Raw genomic sequence first — 13,252 nt, 5'->3', positions numbered from 1 at the left:
CTGCCTGTGATTTCTATGATCTTAGCAGGTTGTAACTAAGATCCATTGCTGTTCTCACACATGACTGAAGAGAGAGGTAACTTCAGCGGAGGAATGGCGTGCAGGTTATCCTGCTATGAGGAATGTGCAGTTAAAATTATTTTCTAGAACATGTGAATGCTAGAAAAATGCTGCTGATACCAAATTTATGTAAGGTAAGCCTGAATACAGTGATTTAATAGCGACTGGTATCATGCTTTCTGAGGTAATACTCGTTTATATTTACAATATAAAACGTTTGCTGGCATGTTTAAACGTTTTTATATATATACTTTGGTGATAAAACTTTATTGGGGCCTAGTTTTTTTCCACATGGCTGGCTTAAATTTGCCTAGAAACAGTTTCTTAAGGCCTTCCACTGTGTTACTATGAGTGGGAGGGGCCTAATTTAGCGCTTTTTTGCGCAGTAACTTTTACAGACTGAGACATCCAAATTCCTCCAGGAGTCCCCTGAATGCTATAGGACATCTCTAGAGGGCTCTAAGGCTTTCCAAAATCGTTTGTTGGGAAAGGTAGGCCCACAGCAAGGCTGTGGCAGTTTGGTGTGACTGTTAAAAAACGTCTATATCGTTTTTTTGATCCGTTTTTTGAACTGAGGGGTTAATCATCCATTTGCAAGTGGGTGCAATGCTCTGTTAGCTTGTTATACACACTGTAAACATTTAGTTTGATTTACTGCCTTTTTCACTGTTTTTCAAATTCGGACAAAATTTGTTTCTCTTAAAGGCACAGTACCGTTTCTTATAATTGCTTGTTAACTTGATTTAAAGTGTTTTCCAAGCTTGCTAGTCTCATTGCTAGTCTGTACAAACATGTCTGACATAGAGGAAACTCCTTGTTCATTATGTTTAAAAGCCATGGTGGAACCCCCTCTTAGAATGTGTACCAAATGTACTGATTTCACTTTAAGCAATAAAGATCATATTCTGTCTTTAAAAAATTTATCACCTGAGGAATCTGACGAGGGGGAAGTTATGCCGACTAACTCTCCCCACGTGTCAGATCCTTTGACTCCCGCTCAAGGGACTCACGCTCAAATGGCGCCAAGTACATCTAGGGCGCCCATAGCGTTTACTTTACAAGACATGGCGGCAGTCATGGATAATACACTGTCAGCGGTATTAGCCAGACTCACACTCCGTTCGTAGGCGCTCAGTGTGTAGAAAAATTCCATTCACCTCTCTCTTTCTCTCTCGTTCACCGTGCTGTGTCTTCACTGTCGCTGCCGCTGCAGCAATACTTTGTCTCACCTCCTCAGCGCTCCCCACGGGAGCTGTGATCAAGACAAAGGTTCCGGTCCGACTGGTGCAAATAGGATGTATACAGGGAACTTCACCTCTTTCCCTCAGTAGAAAAATCTGTAGAACAACCGGAATCCTCGCACTCAAAAAGGGTTAGTAGAAAAGGGTGAAAATAAATAAAGTACCGCCAGGCTAAGGCTTAAAAATATAAAGCTCCTTTATTTGAAAAATACATAAAAGGCATACACGCCAACAAGGTGACAAGGTCAAACGCGTTTCATAGTTCTCACTTCATCAGTGACCTAAACGCGTTTCATAGTTCTCACTTCATCAGTGACCTAGGTCACTGATGAAGTGAGAACTATGAAACGCGTTTGACCTTGTCACCTTGTTGGCGTGCATGCCTTTTATGTATTTTTCAAATAAAGGAGCTTTATATTTTTAAGCCTTAGCCTGGCGGTACTTTATTTACTTTCACCCTTTTCTACTAACCCTTTTTGAGTGCGAGGATTCCGGTTGTTCTACAGTATTAGCCAGACTTCCTGAATTTAGAGGAAAGCGAGATAGCTCTGGAGTTAGACGAAATACAGAGCATACGGACGCTTTAAGAGCTATTTCTGATACTGCCTCACAATATGCAGAAGCTGAAGAAGGAGAGCTTCTTTCTGTGGGTGATGTTTCTGACTCGGGGAAGATGATGCAACCTGATTCTGATATCTCTACATTTAAATTTAAGCTTGAACACCTCCGCGTGTTGCTCAGGGAGGTTTTAGCTGCTCTGAATGACTGTGATACAATTGCAGTGCCAGAGAAATTGTGTAGACTGGATAAATACTATGCAGTGCCGGTGTGCACTGATGTTTTTCCAATACCTTAAAGGTTTACAGAAATTATTACTAAGGAATGGGATAGACCAGATGTGCCGTTCTCTCCCCCTCCTATTTTTAGAAAAATGTTTCCAATAGACGCCACCACACAGGACTTATGGCAGACAGTTCCTAAGGTGGAGGGAGCAGTTTCTACTCTAGCAAAGCGTACTACTATCCCTGTCGAGGACAGTTGTGCTTTCTTAGATCCAATGGATAAAAAGTTAGAGGGTTACCTTAAGAAAATGTTTATTCAACAAGGTTTTATCCTACAGCCCCTTGCATGCATTGCTCCTGTCACTGCTGCTGCGGCGTTCTGGTTTGAGTCTCTGGAAGAGGCTTTACAGGTAGCGACTCCATTGGATGACATACTTGACAAGCTTAGAGCACTTAAGCTAGCCAATTCTTTTGTTTCTGATGCCGTTGTTCATTTGACTAAACTAACGGCTAAAAATTCTGGTTTTGCTATTCAAGCGCGCAGAGCGCTATGGCTTAAATCATGGTCAGCTGACGTTACTTCAAAGTCTAAGCTGCTTAGCATTCCCTTCAAGGGGCAGACCCTATTCTGGGCCTGGTTTGAAGGAGATTATTGCTGATATCACTGGAGGAAAAGGTCATGCCCTTCCTCAGGATAGGTCCAAATCAAGGGCCAAACAGTCGAATTTTCGTGCCTTTCGAAACTTCAAGGCAAGTACGGCATCAACTTCCTCTAATGCAAAACAAGAGGAAACTTTAGCTCAGTCCAAGACGGTCTGGAGACCTAACCAGACCTGGAACAAAGGTGAGCAGGCCAAAAAGCCTGCTGCTGCCTCTAAGACAGCATGAAGGAACGGCCCCCTATCCGGTAACGGATCTAGTAGGGGGCAGACTTTCGCTCTTCGCCCAGGCGTGGGCAAGATATGTCCAGGATCCCTGGGCGTTGGAAATTAAATCCCAGGGATATCTTCTGGACTTCAAGGCTTCCTCCCCAAAAGGGAGATTTCACCTTGAACAATTATCTGCAAACCAGATAAAGAGAGAGGCATTCTTACACTGTGTACAAGACCTCCTAGTTATGGGAGTGATCCATCCAGTTCCAAAGGAGGAACAGGGACAGGGTTTTTACTCAAATCTGTTTGTGGTTCCCAAAAAAGAGGGAACCTTCAGACCAATTTTGGATCTAAAGATCTTAAACAAATTCCTCAGAGTTCCATCATTTAAGACGGAGACTATCCGTACCATCCTACCTATGATCCAGGAGGGTCAATACATGACTGCAGTGGATTTAAAGGATGCTTATCTTCACATTCTGATACACAAAGATCATCATCGGTTTCTCAGGTTTGCCTTCCTAGACAGGCACTACCAGTTTGTAGCTCTTCCCTTTGGGTTAGCTACAGCCCCAAGAATTTTTACGAAAGTTCTGGGATCGCTTCTGGCGGTTCTAAGGCCGCGGAGCATAGCAGTGGCCCTTAATTTAGACGACATCCTGATTCAGGCGTCAAACTTCCAAATTGCCAAGTCTCATACGGACATAGTGTTGGCATTTCTGAGGTCGCATGGGTGGAAGGTGAACGAGGAAAAGAGTTCTCTATCCCCCCTCACAAGAGTTTCCTTCCTAGGGACTCTGATAGATTCTGTAGAAATGAAAATTTACCTGATGGAGTCCAGGTTATCAAAACTTCTAAATTCCTGTCGTGTTCTTTATTCCATTCCTCGCCCTTCGGTGGCTCAGTGCATGGAAGTAATTGGCTTAATGGTAGTGGCAATGGACATAGTGCCATTTGCATGCCTACATCTCAGACCGCTGCAACTCTGCATGCTCAGTCAGTGGAATGGGGATTACACAGATTTGTCCCCTCTACTAAATCTGGATCAAGAGACCAGGGATTCTCTTCTCTGGTGACTATCTCGGGTCCATCTGTCCAAAGGTATGACCTTTCGCAGGCCAGATTGGACAATTGTAACGACAGATGCCAGCCTTCTAGGTTGGGGTGCAGTCTGGAACTCCCTGAAAGCTCAGGGATCGTGGACTCAGGAGGAGTCACTCCGTCCAATAAATATTCTGGAACTGAGAGCGATATTCAATGCTCTTCAGGCTTGGCCTCAGTTAGCAACTCTGAGGTTTATCAGATTTCAGTCGGACAACATCACGACTGTGGCTTACATCAACCATCAAGGGGGAACAAGGAGTTCCCTAGCGATGTTAGAAGTCGCAAAGATAATTTGCTGGGCAGAGATTCACTCTTGCCACCTATCAGCTATCCATATCCCAGAGCTGGGAGGCGGATTTTCTAAGTCGACAGACTTTTCATCCAGGGGAGTGGGAGCTCCATCCGGAGGTGTTTGCTTATGTGTTTCCACCGTTTCCTCTGCTCCCACGTCTGATTGCCAAGATCAAGCAGGAGAGAGCATCGGTGATCTTGATAGCACCTGCATGGCCACGCAGGAGCTGGTATGCAGATCTAGTGGACATGTCATCCTTTCCACCTTGGACTCTGCCGTTAAGACTAGACCTTCTACTACTACAAGGTCCTTTCAATCGTCCAAATCTAATTTCTCTGAGACTGACTGCCTGGAGATTGAACGCTTGATGTTATCAAAGCGTGGCTTCTCTGAGTCAGTCATTGATACCTTAATACAGGCACGAAAGCCTGTCACCAGGAAAATTTACCATAAGATATGGCGTAAATATCTTTACTGGTGTGAATCCAAGGGTTACTCATGGAGTAAGGTCAGGACTCCCAGGATATTACCCTTTATCCAAGAAGGTTTGGAAAAAGGATTGTCAGCTAGTTCCTTAAAGGGACAGATTTCTGCCCTGTCTATTCTTTTGCACAAGCGTCTGGCAGATGTTCCAGACGTTCAGGCATTTTGTCAGGCTTTAGTTAGAATCAAGCCTGTGTTTAAACCTGTTGCTCCGCCATGGAGCTTAAATCTGGTTCTTAAGGTTCTTCAAGGAGTTCCGTTTGAACCTCTTCATTCCATAGATATCAAACTTTTATCTTGGAAAGTTCTGTTTTTGGTAGCTATTTCCTCGGCTCGTAGAGTCTCCGAGTTATTTGCTTTACAATGTGATTCTCCTTATCTGATCTTCCATGCGGATAAGGTAGTCCTGCGTACCAAACCTGGGTTTTTACCTAAGGTGGTATCTAATAAGAATATCAATCAAGAGTTTGTTGTTCCATCTTTGTGTCCTAATCCTTCTTCAAAGAAGGAACGTCTATTACACAATCTGGACGTGGTTCGTGCTTTAAAGTTTTACTTACAAGCTACTAAAGATTTTTGTCAAACATCTGCTTTGTTTGTTGTCTACTCTGGACAGAGGAGAGGTCAAAAGGCTTCGGCAACCTCTCTTTCTTTTTGGCTAAGAGGCATAATCCGCTTAGCCTATGAGACTGCTGGCCAGCAGCCTCCAGGAAGGATTACAGCTCATTCTATTAGAGCTGTGGCTTCCACATGGGCCTTTAAAAATGAGGCTTCTGTTGAACAGATTTGCAAGACGGCGACTTGGTCTTCGCTTCATACTTTTTAAAAATTCTACAAATTTGATACTTTTGCTTCTTCGGAGGCTATTTTTGGGAGAGAGGTTTTACAGGCAGTGGTACCTTCCGTTTAAGTACCTGCCTTGTCCCTCCCTTCATCCGTGTACTTTAGCTTTGGTATTGGTATCCCACAAGTAATGGATGATCCGTGGACTGGATACACCTTACAAGATAAAACATAATTTATGCTTACCTGATAAATGTATTTCTCTTGTGGTGTATCCAGTCCACGGCCCGCCCTGTCATTTTAAGACAGGTATTTTTTAATTTTAAACTACAGTCACCACTGCACCCTATGGTTTTTCCTTTCTCTGCTTGTTTTTGGTCGAATGACTGGATATGGCAGTTAGGGGAGGAGCTATATAGACAGCTCTGCTGTGGGTGTCCTCTTGCAACTTCCTGTTGGGAATGAGAATATCCCACAAGTAATGGATGATCCGTAGACTGGATACACCACAAGAGAAATAAATTTATCAGGTAAGCACAAATTATGTTTTTTTTTACATTTCCTTCAATGTCCCTAAGTACATTGTTAACGTTGCACAATTTATGTGGGTGCTGTCCTAGAATGTATTTGGGTGTGTGGTACACATAACATAGTAGCATAGATTCCCTAACTGCTTCTCTAGTCTCCCCAGTTACTGTGCTATTCTATTTGGCTTATCCGGTAAAGCTCACACACCACCTTGGAATAAAATTAATTGTGAGATTGGAGAGGCTGTTACTGCATGTTGTGTATGAAAGAAACGTCACCATTTTTTCCCCTATGTGAAACTTCTTTTAGTAATCTCCAACAAAAAATAACAAATGGTAAAATGTTTGACTTGAAAATCCTCAGTTACTCTGTACTTTGTGAAGCGAGCATTTCTTCTGGAAGGTCACTTGGGTCTCTTGGGGTGTAGTGTACAGATTAGTATGACTGAACTCTTTGCAGAAAAACACCCTAGTCATCTCCCACATAAATTGTCTGGAGAGTTGTGTATTGGCCCTCACTCATATTTACAAAAATTCTTTAGTAATTTTGGAAGATCTAACCAATCAATAGCCAGTCTGTGGATTACATTCTTTTGGATGACCAGACGACTTAGAGTCTGCAAAGATGGGACTGAAAAGAGAAAAATAAGTGTTTAGAATTAGTACACATATACATCACCTACTGTACATAACAACACATTTGTCACTGAGAATATCCTTACATTAGTTTTATTACTATTTTATCTATTTAGAGCTTTAAAAGCAGTGTGTGAAGAGGTGAATGGGCATGTAGTGTAGTGTAGAGGTTATATGGGGTCCTGGGGTGTGCTATATCACCTTATTCATTACTGTAGCACCCCAAACTTCAAAAGTGCCAGCCGCCCTGTATTTGATACCTAGTGCTTTTTTTACATGTCAAGTGCTCTACGTAGGGAGGTAAAATATGGATTATGGAGAGGGGTTTAAAAAAATAATACAAAAGTAGGAATAAGTAGTAAAAGATAAGGTTCCCCCAGTAACCCTGACATTCTTGATAATATTTAGCCCTGTGGCCAACTTTTTGCACAAGCAACATTGCCATGGATACATTCTGGCCTTATGGTAGCCTCTATATTACCTTCAGAGCAGCGTTTCCAAGTGGATAGTTGATAATGTTTTCATATCTCAATGTTGAGAATTAGTGTATTTCAAAAATACTACAATAACTCTTTTCAAATGGATAAGAATTTGTATTTTATTGGGGGTCAGCGACACTGTTTGAGGCCAGAATAGTCCTTATTAAATCTAAAAATTGTAGCTTTTCCAGAGTTCTCAGAGAGGCTGGAGTGCTTTTTGTAGAATTAAGAATTCTACCTTCTATTTCAGTGGTTACCAAACTTTTTCAGGTCAATGCCCCCCACAAAAATAATGTTCGGACCAGCAGTACACAACCCCTAAAAAAAGATAATGACACAATGCAATCTAAAAGAGTAACAAATATTTTACATTTTTAAAATATTTTTTTTTAATGTTATTTAACCTGTATTATCTTTATCTTCTGATGCCAGCTTTTAACCCATTAAAGACCAGCTGTACCCTTTACGATGCTGCTGTCCTGGGCCTCTCTCTGCCACGATCTCGCTAACAGTGGTGAGATTGCGCTATTTCTCCCTCCCTCAGAGTGGGAGGGAGGGGGAATAGAGGGTAGGGGTTTACTAGAGTGGAGGGGGGAATAGAGGGTAGGGGAAACAATCTTGGAGGGGGGAGGTGGGTTAAATGAGGGAAAACTGGGTACTGGCAGACAGCTGTCAGTACCTAAAATGGCGGGAATTAGTTAGAGGAGGAGGGTTAAAGAGCTTTTTGGGTGGGATCAGGGAGGTGGGAAGGTAAGGGGGTAATCATACACTGAAAATAATAAAAAAATAAATAATAAAAACAGATGTCTAAAACTGCATACTGGCAGACTATCTGCCAGTACCTAAGCTGGGGGTGACCAGTGGGGAGTGAGGGAGGAATGGGTTTAATGGAGTGATAGGTTTTTCCAAACTCTACTTTCATGTCACTAAGCAGGGGTCTTATATTGCCATAGTTGGAGATCTGGAGTTGATTTCTTTTCTTGGAGCATGGTTGTACAGTTGCACCATTAAATCAACTTTATAGGAAGCGTATTCTACTTACCAAAGTGTTATGTAGTGCACAACCAGATTATTTATAATGATAAATTATTGAAACATCTTAGATGGCTGACTGTGTACAAAGTTACTCAGACAAGCACTGTAGGTCTTTATTGTGTTCCCTGCTACTACACAATGATTCTGAACTGTGCAATTAAAGGGATATGAAATCCAAAATTAAACTTTCATGATTCAGATAGAGCATGCAATGTTAAGCAACTTTCTAATTTACCCCTAGTGTCAATTTTTCTTTGTTCTCTTGGTATATTTATTTGAAAAATCAAGAATGTAAGCTTAGGAGCCAGCCCATTTTTGGTTCAGAACCTATGTAGCATTTGCTGATTGGTGGCTACATGTAGACACCAATCAGCAAGCGCTACCCAGGGTACTGAACCAAAAATGGGACTGCTCCTAAGCTTACATTCTTGCTCAGCCAGGACCTGAGCTTTGTAGTACGTCCTATAGAAGTCTATTATGTGAGGGCTTTAGCATGGCCGCATTATCCAATCTCCAGATGTTTAAGCTCCTGAGGTTTTTGTTGAGCGCTACCATTTTACTGTAAATTTGTAATACTAGGACAAGTATGGAGCACTATTGATTTAACTTGAGCAGTGTTAGCGCTCAATAGCGCTAATATTTTTGCACTCAACTTGTAATCTAGGCCTTTATATGGATTAGTGTTTAATTTCCTTTCATCCATGGCATTATCCTGCTTGTAGCAATATCCATCAGTGACATAAAGAAACCAATTGCTCCGTTTGCTGCATGATATATATAAGTGTGTACACACACATGGATTCACACTGTTTCACCATATTGCAAATAGAGTATGTGGTAAATATGCCAGCAGCATTCGTGGTTAATACCACAGGCCCTAACACCACTGCTGTGTGATCTGCCTTATCGTGAGTAGTATAGTACAAACTTGCATATTGCTATTTGAGGATTAAAGGGACAGTCTAGACCCAATACATCATTTTCCTTACTTATTGTTACATACCAGAGAACCATCCTGCAACTGTTCCCACATCTATAAGCTTGTAAGAAGTACATGAAACATTTAAATATTTGTTTGTAAGGAGCTGAAAATGGCCGCCAAGCTCCGCCTACCTATTCCGTATATATTTTGGTATGTTAAGTTTCTCCAATCACAATCCACTCTTAAATAAGTTTTCCTACTCGCACATGCTGATTTGTGCATGTGCAATTTGAAATAGCTAACTGGAATATATTAAATGTGCACTGCTAAACAGTCATACAAGAAAATAACTTACTAGACAAGAAGAAAGCTGTGGGTGGAGCTTAACAGACATTTTCAGCTGTTAACAAACGATTATTTAAAAGTTATGTGTACATCTTACAATGCAAGATGCTTGTCTGTTATGTAACAATAAGTAATGAAGAATAAGTATTGGGCCTAGACTGGTCCTTTAATAAAAAAAACAAAAACAATAGTAGTGTTTGTTGTAATACTTTTTTTTTCAAAAGCAACAGAAAAATCAAAACAACCAAAACATATATACAACTGCAAAACCAAAATGTTGTAATGTGTTAGAGCATTTTATTTTTATTATTATTATTATACTATTGCTTGTATATAACTGTGTGTTTTTGTCCCCTGCTCACATAGTAGTCATCTTCAGAGTAGCAATATACTGCTAGGAGCTAGCTGAGCACACCAGGTGAGGGACACATTTGTGTAGCCACCAATCATCAGCAAGCTCTCAGTAATGAAGGATATGTAAATACTCTTTTCAACAAAGAGCAAGAGAACAAAGTACAATTGAAAATATAAGTGACTTTAAAAGTGTCTAAAATGACGTGCTCTAGCTGAATTAAGCAAGTTTAAAGGGACAGTCAACACCAGAATTTTTGTTGTTTTAATGACCAATTCCGCAGTTTTGCATAACTAACACAGTTATAATTATACACGTTTTACCTCTGTAATTACCTTGTATTTAAGCCTCAGCAGACTGCCCCCTTATTTCAGTTCTTTTGACAGACTTGCATTTTAGCCAATCAGATGGTTTAGCCAATCTCCATGGTAAATTCACGTGCATGAGCTCAATGTTATCTATATGAAACAAGTGAACTAATGCCCTCTAGTGGTGAAAAACTATCAAAATGCATTTAGATTAGAGGCGGCCTTTAAGGTCTAAGAAATTAGCATATGAACCTCCCTAGGTTTAGTTTTCAACTAAGAATACCAAGAGAACAAAGCAAAATGGGTGATAAAAGTAAATTGGAAAGTTGTTTAAAATTACATGCCCTATTTGAAACATGAAAGTTTTTTTTGGACTTGGCTGTCCCTTTAAGTTTGACTTTGCTATCCGTTTAATTGAAAAGTTTAATGTATGCATCTGCCTCTGTATAAAAAAAATATGTGCAGAAGAGAACCTTATGGTATGGAAAACTCTAGCTTACTTTACAATTTTTAAATAGGTCTTCTAAAAAGTATATCCAGCATTAAATCTTAAATTACTTTATTAGTAACTGGCAAAGAAAGTGAATGTTATAGCAAAGGTTTAGCTTCTTCTTAAAACATACCTGTTGCTTTTCTAGATTTTGTACATACCAGAAATATCTCAAAGGCTCTCTTTATATCTGATAATTAATTAAAATATTACAATATGTGATGTAAAGATTAAACATTCTAGTTTGTACTGTTTTTAAATCTGTATCTAATTTTCTAAAGTATTTTAAATATATCAATAATAAGGGTTGTGTCATACATTTTACAAGAAATCAAATACTCAAATTTTTTAAACAGTATTGTGGCTGTTTATGGCTTGTCTCCCTATATGAATCATCTACTGCCAATATTTATCTGACAAAGGCCTTATTATAACTGTAGATTATAATTTGTTAAAGGGACACTGAACCCAAATGTTTCCTTTCGTGATTCAGATAGAGCATGCAATTTTAAGCAACTTTCTAGTTTACTCCTATTATCACATTATCTTCATTCTCTTGGTATCTTTATTTGAAAAGCAATAATGTAAGTTTAGATGCCGGACCATTTTTGGTGAACAACCTGGGTTGTTCTTGCTGATTGGTGGATAAATTTACCCACCAATAAACAAGTGCCTTTTTAGTGTCCTGTACCAAAAATTGACTGGCTCCTTAGCTTAGAGGCCTTCTTTTTCAAATAAAGATAGCAAGAAAACGAAGAATTGCTAATAGGAGTAAATTAGAAAGTTGCTTAAAGTTGCATGCTCTATCTGAATCACAAAATAAAAGTGTCCCTTTAATATGTACTGTGCAAAATGTTAGCTCCTTCTGAAATCCTTATTCCTGTAAAATCTCAGAGATGTTATCCTATTATACGTACAGCCATATTCCAACTGAATTACACGAACACTCTTTGTGGAAGCAAATACATCAACCACAGCATAGAGGGGGTGTGTAGCAGGTATCCCACGTGCGCTGGCTCCCATGTCTTCTCCATTGATGATGATGTGCATGTTGCGAGTCCCGTCAGACTGAGGCTCATACAGCACACCTATCCTACTTCTTCTGGCAGTGGGAGGGAGAATATTTGACTTGTACAAATCATCAAGGATATGGCTATAGCGCCCTGGGCGGCTTCGAGCTACAAGTTTTTCACGTGGTATTTTAAACTTGCCCACTTTTAAGTAGGGGTCTGACATTAATGCACTTTGTGCCACAGAGTTTGCATCGTCCTCTCCTGACAAGACCCTATTATGGTTTCGAGTAATGGCAAAGATCCAACTATCCCCAAGATTCAGTAGGTCTGGCAGAGAATATTCTGGCACCACATCAAGGCTGCGAGGATCCCGGGCCATGAGACCCACTCTTAAGTGTCCACACCACCCCAGTTCCTTTTCCTCAATTTCCACCAAAAATATCTCCCCAGGTTCTAGCGGTTCCTGGCTAAAGCATATACCATTAGCAAAGCTTTCTACCCTGGTGGCCAGTGTTCCTGAAGAGTCAATGCGAACATTTGTACCATGAACAGTGTGGAAACACATGAATGTACGGCAGTGCACAGCCATTGCTTCAGCTCAGATCACACTCTGCTAGGTCCTATTTTTAAAACGTCTAGTGTGTCTGTGCTATCTGCGACAGCTGCATACTAAAGGAAAGAGAGGGGATGGCCATTTATGGAACATTAGGCTGTCTCACATACAGTAAAACTCTAATTACATTGGTGATAAGAATACAGGTCAGACAGCCAACTAAAGGCTAATTTAAAAAAAAAGAATCTGCATTAGGAATATAAACAAATCGTTTTGAATTATATCAGTGCTTTTTATTTGTGCATGAGGCTAACAATGTGTAATAGGATTCATCTTATTCCCACAGTCATTAACACTTTCACTAAAGCATCTAGTAAGTTACAGCACTTTGAAATAATGTACAATTAAGATTATGCTACTGATTTGGATTCTTTAGAATCTATTTTGGTCTAACAAGTTTTGTATGATCACCTTTATATTTCTGTGACCTATATCCTGATTTATTGTAGGGAAAACACTACTTCCCCCATGAACAACATTATTCCCATTACAGTCACTCACAGTCTCTCTCTCTCTCTCTCTCTCTCTCTCTCTCACACACACACTCTCACTCTCTCAAGCTTTTTTGTAACAGACCACATGGAATACAATCTAAACTGTGCATTGTATAATGCTATAAATGATCAGGCAAATAAAGTCGTAGAAAAGTAATAATGAGACATGCGGTCAGCAAAATAATATTGAAACAATAAAATGATTACCAACAAGCTTAAGTATAAATCATGATTAATATGCAATAAACAATAACATAAAATATTTGTGAGCCGGGAGGTGCACATAGTGTGTTGTTTACATCTGTAAAGGGCTTGTCCAGATCCTTCTCTTGCATCTCTCCAAGTTCTCCTTTTATTTTCCTTTGTAAACCTTAAAACCTTAACGTTTTGTTGAACCCTTTTGCCCCAAAATGTTTGAACC

General features: G+C 40.1%; 1 protein-coding gene across 1 annotated transcript; it reads right to left on the bottom strand.

The window, feature by feature from the left end:
- Window positions 1-1,768: 1,768 nt before the first annotated feature.
- NEURL2 (neuralized E3 ubiquitin protein ligase 2) lies at window positions 1,769-12,354 on the bottom strand. Its single transcript, XM_053689207.1, has 2 exons — window positions 11,629-12,354; window positions 1,769-6,775 (listed from the first exon to the last, which is right to left on the bottom strand). Exons 1-2 carry the CDS (start codon window positions 12,311-12,313, stop codon window positions 6,660-6,662), a joined length of 801 nt encoding a protein of 266 aa, XP_053545182.1. The 5' UTR covers window positions 12,314-12,354; the 3' UTR covers window positions 1,769-6,659.
- Between the last annotated feature and the right edge of the window lie 898 nt (window positions 12,355-13,252).

This window comes from Bombina bombina, chromosome 1 (genome assembly GCF_027579735.1).
Source record: "Bombina bombina isolate aBomBom1 chromosome 1, aBomBom1.pri, whole genome shotgun sequence".
Taxonomy (NCBI): domain Eukaryota; kingdom Metazoa; phylum Chordata; class Amphibia; order Anura; family Bombinatoridae; genus Bombina; species Bombina bombina.
Note: the sequence above shows the minus strand (reverse complement) of the source record. Positions and strands in the feature narration are given on the sequence as shown.

What these genes read in the sequence shown, in the direction of transcription:
- NEURL2 (XM_053689207.1), bottom strand. Translation starts at nt 12,313, where the DNA reads ATGGCTGTGCACTGCCGTACATTCATGTGTTTCCACACTGTTCATGGT. An exon ending in AATTCAGTTGGAATATGGCT is followed by an intron (nt 6,776 to 11,628) that starts GTACGTATAATA and finishes TTCTCTTTTCAG; the next exon opens with TCCCATCTTTGCAGACTCTA.